This window comes from Dendrobium catenatum, unplaced genomic scaffold, assembly GCF_001605985.2.
Source record: "Dendrobium catenatum unplaced genomic scaffold, ASM160598v2 original_scaffold_268049, whole genome shotgun sequence".
Taxonomy (NCBI): Eukaryota; Viridiplantae; Streptophyta; class Magnoliopsida; order Asparagales; family Orchidaceae; genus Dendrobium; species Dendrobium catenatum.
Window position 1 is genome coordinate 413,122 of NW_021586447.1, and position 8,708 is coordinate 421,829.

The 8,708-nt window shown below is 36.9% G+C and overlaps 1 protein-coding gene across 1 annotated transcript; it reads right to left on the bottom strand.

Moving 5' to 3' along the window:
- Positions 1-451: 451 nt before the first annotated feature.
- LOC110104824 (heptahelical transmembrane protein 4) lies at positions 452-1,902 on the bottom strand. The gene is made up of 2 exons (XM_020834089.2): positions 1,340-1,902; positions 452-1,233 (listed from the first exon to the last, which is right to left on the bottom strand). Exons 1-2 carry the CDS (start codon positions 1,642-1,644, stop codon positions 510-512), a joined length of 1,029 nt encoding a protein of 342 aa, XP_020689748.1. The 5' UTR covers positions 1,645-1,902; the 3' UTR covers positions 452-509.
- Positions 1,903-8,708: the final 6,806 nt, after the last annotated feature.

The following is an 8,708-nucleotide window of genomic DNA, read 5'->3' on the forward strand; positions in this document are numbered from 1 at the left end:
TAATGATTTATATTTTCTCCTTATAAAAAATGAGGGGCCATATAATATTTGTATAAAAATTTATATTTATATCTTTTATAATTAATAAAATCATAATAACTTTTGAAAAAACTTTTTTTATTACATAATTATAGAATTTTTCCAATTTTCATTTGAAATTTTTTGTTTCTTGTAATTAAATATAATATAATATGAATAATAGTCATTAATTACATTAATCAAAGATTATAAAAAAAATCATTATAAACATATTACAAACATCTGCTTTGATGCAGTTTTGGAACATACCAATTAACAACAATCAAGGCATTAAAAAACCTATAAACAACTCAATCTAAAAAAAAAAACTCAAAAAAATTTTGATCAGATATCAGAATCATTTCATTTATTTTTAATTTAATGATTTTGAAATCCCCACTGATCAAATCTCTGAATCTCTGAAGAGATCTCTGATCACAGTGTTCTGATCCAATTTTTTTTGCCAAAAAAAAAAACCTTTTTTGGGGTTTCTAACAGCCTTCTGTCTCTCTCCATTGCAAATACATCAAACTAGCCAAGTAATGCATGTACGCCCCTGCAACAACCAAAACATGGAAAAACTGATGACTATGTCCGGCGATATCGAACTTTCCCGGCATCCATCTTTCCGGGACTCTTGCGCCGTAAACCACCACTCCGACCCCATAGCACAACCCCATCACCACCTCGTACACTGTACTTACCACGGCCTCCTTCCTATCGCCAAAAGCCACCATCTTGTGCACAATTGGAACCAGTCCTGACGCCGCCATACAGGCAAAGAGCACCGCTCTGGCGGCTCTAAACTTCGCCGTCTCGAACACCGGCAAGAGGGAGGCGACGATGGTGGTGATGCCGAACAGAGTGATGGTGTAGATGTAGAGGTTACGGTAGAAGGGTATACAAGCGAAGCAGTAGTAAACGAGAGGGTAGAAGGAGGAGACGATGAGGATGGAGATTCCGGCGTAGTCAAATCGGAGGGTGAGATAGCAGGTGAAGGAAGAGTGACAGGAGAGAAGATGGCAAGCGCAGCTACTGAGGAGACAGAACATGGCGCCGGCTAAGTAGAGATAGAACGGCCAGCGGGAGATGAAGGTGTCCGACGTTGATGCACTTAAGCTGTTTGACGAATTTCCTGAGCGGTTTTGACTGGTTGGGAAGAGGGTGGATGCGTGGTAAGTGAGGATGAGGAAGAGGAAGAAGCCGATCAAGTGCCTGCAGAGGAAGAAGAAGGTTAGAAATTAGTAAAATCCCTAAGAAAACAAATCAAAATATAATTGAAGAGAACAAGAGAAATCCATATGGTGTGTGAGATTCTTACGTCCAGATATTGAGGGTTTCGTTGTGGATGGAGAAGATGCTGAGAATGGTTTGCTTGAGAGGCCACTCAGATCGGTAGTGATTAAGGATGAACTCGTTATGCTTCAGGAATTCAGGAAGAGAGTCGTAATCCACCAATTCGCAATTACAATTCGTCTTCTTTGCTGTGTTCTTCTCTATCTTTCCACTTTCGATCACACGAGGAGAAATCAAAAACTGCATTTCCGATTCTTCCGTTGAAGATGATGAGGTGCTTATGATCTCCAGGCACACCGAGGACGCCATTGTTGCAACTTCCAGGCACATTTTTCTTCCACTTGGTAGAGAGAGAGAGAGATGTGTTGAAGAAGAAGGGGGGGCGGCGAGGAGCTGTGTTATAGTTGTGCCGGCTTTCAACTTTGAAGGGGTAAGCCGGTTGGAGGACTTGGTCGTTTTCTGCACGCGGAGGCTGGAGAGTCCAAGGTCAATGGTGTAATAAAAATGTTTTTATTTCGTTATGTTATGCTATAATGCGGTTTCCTTGTAATTTCATAATTACATTTTGTTTTGTTTTCAATGCTTAGATTAATTAGCATACAAAATTTAAGGTCTATGTGTGCTGATCAGGACATATTAGTAAACCAGAAGTGTTAAAATTACAGAATTGTTTTTTTTTTTTATAATAAATTCTTTATAAGTTATAATTGATATTTTTTAGGACACTTCTAAAATAAAAAAGTGTAAAAGTTTTTTTTTCTTCGGAGAAAAAAAAAAACCTATTGTCAGTCGTTGTCTGAGCAAATGATTGGTGATGAGATGACCGATAATGTGGCAACGCGTGCAGATGCTGGTGATGTGGTAACGTGTGACAGTGGCTAGGGTTAGTCATTCACTGGATGAACATCTGAGTCTATCATTCCGCCCACTGAATGACTTGGGTGGGTCGGGAAAGAATGATTCGGGCGACTAGTTAGACAGGGCAAGCGATGTAGGAATAGCGTGGAGAGTGTTAATATGTTCTGACAGTCAACACACCACCAAACATGCCCACTACCGGCTGCAGCAGATTTCTCACATGGTCCATGATTGGGCTTGGCATAAGCACTTTCTCTTATTTCTTCTAATATATATATATATGTATTGTTGATGAGAAGAAGATAGAATGATAAATGAGAAAAGCTGATATTCTTCTTCTTTGTTTTCACTGATTTTGGTAACTAACATTCATCTTTGCAGATTTCATTACATTGTATCAGAGATTCTATAAGCCTCACGACTCTTCTTCCTCAGTGGTTTTCATTAGTCCAATGGAATCAAGAAACTCCTATACAACTAACAGTATCACTGATGCTTGTCTACTCGTTGGAACATCTACAATCCCACCTCAATTGAAGTTCTTAATGTCTACCATTAAGAACGTCATCACCGTCTAGCTTACTCTTGAAAATCATCTCACATGGCGGTCGCAAGTCTTGAAGGTGTTTCACCCAAATAGTTTTGAGAGTTACCTGGACGGGATAGTTCGTCACCCTCCCCGTCAAATCTCTTCGGATACTGGTACTGTAATACCCAACCCATTATTTTCAACCTGGATGCTAATTGATCAAAACTTAACTGTAACACTATTTTCCACCATTTCAGTACCTCTGTTATCGTATGTCCTTAATATGGATTCCTACTTAGAGATTTGGCAAATGATCAGCAGATCAGAGTTGGCACCGATTAGTGCGGAATGGCGGCCTGCATGAGCCCCGACTTGGCGTAGCAACAAGTGCGACTGGAGTTTGAGATATTTGGACTGAATGAAGTGCTCGGGCAGCGTCATTTTCAAGATTTGTCTCTTCACCACATAATAAAGAGTAAAAATCATCAAGGTTTAGCGACTTTGAATAGAACAAATTTAGAAAATACTTCAGTTTTTATAACCATTGAGAAAGAGAAAGCTTACGTTTAGGTGTAGGAAGAATCCCTGAACTCGTATGAGAGATGGGAAGTGACTGCCCGTTGCCAACTTGGATTTGCTGGAAGCCATGATATGGTTGGGATGTTAACAGCTGAGTATGATCATTTGTAATATGAGATGTGGCACTTGTGTCCAAAATCCAATCGGTAGGTGAAACACCTTGCTATGTTGTTTCATCGACAAATGCAAAGGAGTTATTTTTAATATAATTAAGGTTAGTGTGATGCCAGCACTTCTCTGCGAAGTGGCGAAGCTTGCCACATATTTGACATTCAATGCAAGATGAAGTAGTTCAACCACCACGAGAATTATTGAACTGACCACGACCACGAGCAGTGTGGAATGGCGGCCTGGATGAGCCACAACCTGGCGTAGCAGCAAGTGCGACTGGAGTTCTAGATTTCTGGACGGAATGAAGTGTTCGGGCAGCCTCATTTTCAAAATTTGTCTCTTCACTACATAATAAAGAGCTATATGCTTGCACTAAGCATATAGAGATGGATTGTCACTTTATACGTGATTTCATTAAGTCTGCTACAATTACTATACACCACATCAATACCCATGATCAAATTGCTTATATTTTTACTAAGGCTCTTCCTCGCCTTTGGTTTACAACTTTTAGAACCAAGCTTTTGGTCTCTCCTACGCCATCAACTTGAGGGGGGTCGTTAACATGTTCTGACAGTCAACACACCACCAAAACATGCCCACTAGCAGCTGCAATAGATTTCTCACATGACCAACGATTTGACTTGGTAGAAGCACTTTCTCTCATAATAATTTCTGTTATTTCTTCTAATATATATACATGTACTTTTGATGAGAAGAAGATAGAATGAGAAATGAGAAAAACTGATATTCTTCTTCTCTTTTTTCACCGACTTTGGTAGCTAATATTCCTCTTTGCATATTTCATTACAAAGAGTTGTTCATAATTTTTTTTTTAAATTAATTGTTTCATCTTAATCCCTTTTCCTTAAATAGTTTAGCTTTCATCACTATAACTTCCTCCCCGCTCCCTTGCTCTCAAAACAACTCTACGTTCTCTCTCCCTTCATGCTTGTGAAACAGTGACCTATGATGAGTCGATCAACCGCTCTACCTTGTGCTGTTAGTTTCCTTTCTCTATTTTTTTACTTTTTTGTTGGCCATAGTTTTAAATCTATCATTTTATTCCAGATCTACCCACATTGACTAGAACTATTCTGCTTGATATATCATAAAAAAATCACCTTGACTAGGCACTAATTTTGAGGCAATTTGAATTGAAAAATTTTAAAATTAAATTTGGAGTCATCCAAACTCCAACTAAAGCTAGAAGTAATGGAATGTCAAACATAACCATTTTAGCGTATTCTAATAATTCAGATGAGACTGTGGGTCTCCGAAAGGATTTTGCTCATGGGATTCGATTGTAAAGAGTACGACCGCACTATCCCGTAGGACAAAACTATCATAGGCCTTTACACTCGACATAAGTAGGCCGATGGAAGAGCAGATCGAGTTATACATACGATTAGTCATAGAAGATAGCGACTTTCACCTACACATTTCGATGGATAATAATATATATAACCCAAAAGTCACGAGATTTCTCCCATTCGATACATCAGCTCAAATGTGATTTATTTGATGTGGGGATCGGTCTCCCATGGGCACAAGCCCCCGTGGTTAATTATATCATAGGCCTTGACTTAGAAAAACTCTCGATTAAGGACAGTGTATTATTCTCTTCTTAATTTGGCTCACAAAAAAAAAATTTAGGTTCTACTCAGAAGAAAATAAACTCTTCTCTTTATCCTTAGAGATGATTAGACTTTTTAAATAAATGAAAATGTGATTAAGATTTTAAGTTTAAAAGATAAAAGATATGATTACTATCCTAAGAAAAATAATATACTCAGAACACATTAGAAGTGGAAAGACACACTGAGGGGTATACAATCTAGGCTTATGCTTGCCTGGAGTGAGCAGCCAGCTAACATCCTAAGCACAACCAATCGTTCTATATGTGTATGAGATAGGAATGCTCTATCCTAAGAAATCAAGGATTCATAGTTTAAAAGGTTTAAATCAAAGATTCTATGATATGCAAAAGAATATACCCAACGATGTATATGATGCATAAAATGGATACATGAGTAAGAGTAACCTTATGTCTATTGAAGGATAAGATGACATTTTAATCTGAGTAATGTTAATGTAATGCATGTATGTAAGTAACGTGCACTGTGGAATAAAGTGTGTAAAAATGCATGCATGAAATGCAGAGTACATAAAAAATAAATAAACACACCAAGGATACCCTCCAGGTAAAGTATCCGCATCACATCACAATAGAAAGCCATCCTAACGTTGCCCACTTCGTGTGGAAAAATAATGATGCCCATGGCACAAATAGGTGGCCTACACTACAGGCCTAAATGACCCTAACGGTCTCTAAGGCTCAAAGAAGGTGGGGGGTATCATACCTAAAACTAGAAAAAGGCAAATATCCTAGTGATGTCCACTTCGTGTGGGAAAACAACGATGCATATAACACAAATGGGTGGGCCTACACTACAGGCCTAAGGTGACCATAAGGGTACTATAGGGCTCATAGAAGGGGGCAAGCTTTTACATATAGGGTCAAAGCTTCATTAGTGCACTAACCTATGGCTAGCTACCTAAACATGCTAGAATAGTTATTAACAAGATATGTGTGATGTGTAACAGTTCTGACATATAATTAGGAGTTTAAGTTGTAGAAATTATACCTGACTATGGCGCTGTCACTTAATAGCTCCAAGAAAGCAAATGATGTCGCTTGATTCTAACTGTGGCGCTATCACTTAAAAGCTCTTAAGCAAATGATGTCGCTTGATTCTTGACCGTGCAAGACCCAATGTACCTCGCAAAATAGGATAAAAGAGAAATATACATATGAGCGTAGATGCCATTCAGAAAATAAATGTAGGTAAATAAAAATATAAATAATAAGAAATTTAAGAATTGTATTTATAGAACATGTACATGTAGCAAATATTGAATAACAAAAGAAAATATCGACCTAACCTAAAGCTAGAAGTCGTGTCCTAACCAAATAAGTCTATGTGTGTATCACAAGCTGTGTGGTTTAGGGTATGTCTTATATAGGGTGATTTAGTTAAGGTTACTTGCATTTTATTTGTTAAAGGTCAAACAAGAGATTTTAATTGATGTTTAAATATTAATATTTTAAAAATGATTTTGAAGATTTTTTTATTTTAATATTTAATTGATTACCACATTTATTTCTCATCGATGCCATGAGGTTTATTTCACACTCATTGGGACTAACTTAATAGCCTCGTAGGTCTGAGTTACCTAGTGACAACCAATTTTTGTTGGATTAATTTAGTTGGTTGTAAATTAAAAAGAAAGGGCGAATTAAATAATTTATTATCAATTAAGGGGTTAAATTAGTTAAGTTTGCTATCATCTGGTTTGTGGTGTTGTGCCACCAGGCTCGAGGAACCAGGCCTCCTTAGGACACTTAACCTCGCAACCCGGAGTAGTCCATCCTAAAAAGCAAATTTATATAGTTATATTAAGAGGTTTGTTGATTTGTTTCAAAATATTGACTTAAGGTTTGATTAAAGTTTGAGTGAGTCAGTGAATTTGAGTTTTAGAAGACTTTTAACTTACTGAGTTTTAGTTTATGTTTGTTTTCCTAACTCAATCTACATCTTTTAAAATTTTGATTTATTAGAGATTGATTAAGAGATCTATTGGATTTGATGTATATTTATGTTTTGAGTTTACATTTTTAGTGATTATTATGTTCATTAGGATTTGGATAAAAGTCAAGTGTTTTAGTGCATTTTGGGGTAGATTAAGGTTGATTTTGTTGGTTGATTATTAATGAATTAAGGCACAACAAATCTAGAAAAACATATCACTAAGTTTATATTTTGATGTCTATATTCTATAAGGAGCATACACCCTAAGTCTATGTTACCTAAGACCTGGTCCTTAATTTTTATCCTTAGGTGTCAATAATGTTGTGGGACAAAAGGAAGTGTTTTTTTAACCCCTCAGGACATCCATACATATATTAGTAAGTTTAAGAATTTATGAATAAAATAAGACAATAAGTTGGAAAGTAGTAGAAATGCAAGAAGAACGAAAACTACAAAATACCAAAAAGAAGGAGAGAAGTGAGAAAACAAAACAATAAGAGAATGTAGGCATTTCTATTGTTTGACACACTTCTTTGCAGCCAAGTGTGCCTCTAAAACAACCTTATCTCTAATTTGATGTAATACGAATATGGAAGAAGGTATTTTTAATGCCCTTTACTGTAACCACAATCTAAATAAAGCACTTGATAAAACTCAACTCAATTACATATATTATTTCCTAAGTAAAACTCAAAATAACCAAATGAATCAAGCTCCCAAAACCAAAATCAAAACTAGCCTTCTCTTTTACGACTCATCCAAAATTCAGCCTTTAGAAGCAAATACGAATAAGAAAAAGAAAGGTAAACCACACACTGAACATTATCTCACTCTAAAAAGGACATTACTATACAAAGCTAATCATGAAACTAGAAATCCCAAAAAATGACTTATAAAAAATTCTAAATGAAATGCTACATAAAACCTTACGCAAATCATCCACCAAAATCCTTTTTGACACAAAGATAATCAAGTGCTTTTATGTTTGGTGTGGGTAGAATTCATGAAAATCTTCTAACAAGAAGACTTCATGAGACTCTTCTATTATAAAACATTCACAAAGCTTTTCTAAGACAAAATCATTCATGAAACCTTCAAACGTAGAATAGTATGTAAATCTTTTTAATCATAAAGCAAACCATAAAGCACCCTAATAAGAATAAGTATAACAGGCATGACTATCCACCATAAAACAAATCATAATTTCTTTACATTTTTATAAGCATTCAATCTTAAAGCGCAATTAAGAAAAGTAGTAAAAGAAGAAAGGGAGGTGAGGAGGATAAGAGACTAACTGTACCGAGCAAATACCTAACTGTACCGAGCATATGATGAGCGGTACCGAGCAAATACTGAACGGTATCGAGCATATACTGAGCGGTACCGAGCAAATACCTAGCTGTACCGAGCGTATGCTAAACGGTACCGAGCATGTACTGAGCTGTACCGAGCATATACTGAGCGGTACCGAGCAAATACCTAGTTGTACCGAGCATATGCTGAACGACACCAAGCATGTACCGAGCAAATACCTAGCAGTACCGAGCATATGCTGAACGGTACCGAGCATATACCGAGCATATGCTGAACGATGCCGAGCATGTATCGAGCATATACCAAGCTGTACCGAGCATATGTTGAGTGGTACCGAGCAAATACCTAGCTGTACCGAGTATATGCTGAACGGTACCGAGCATATACCGAGATGTACCAAGCATATGCTG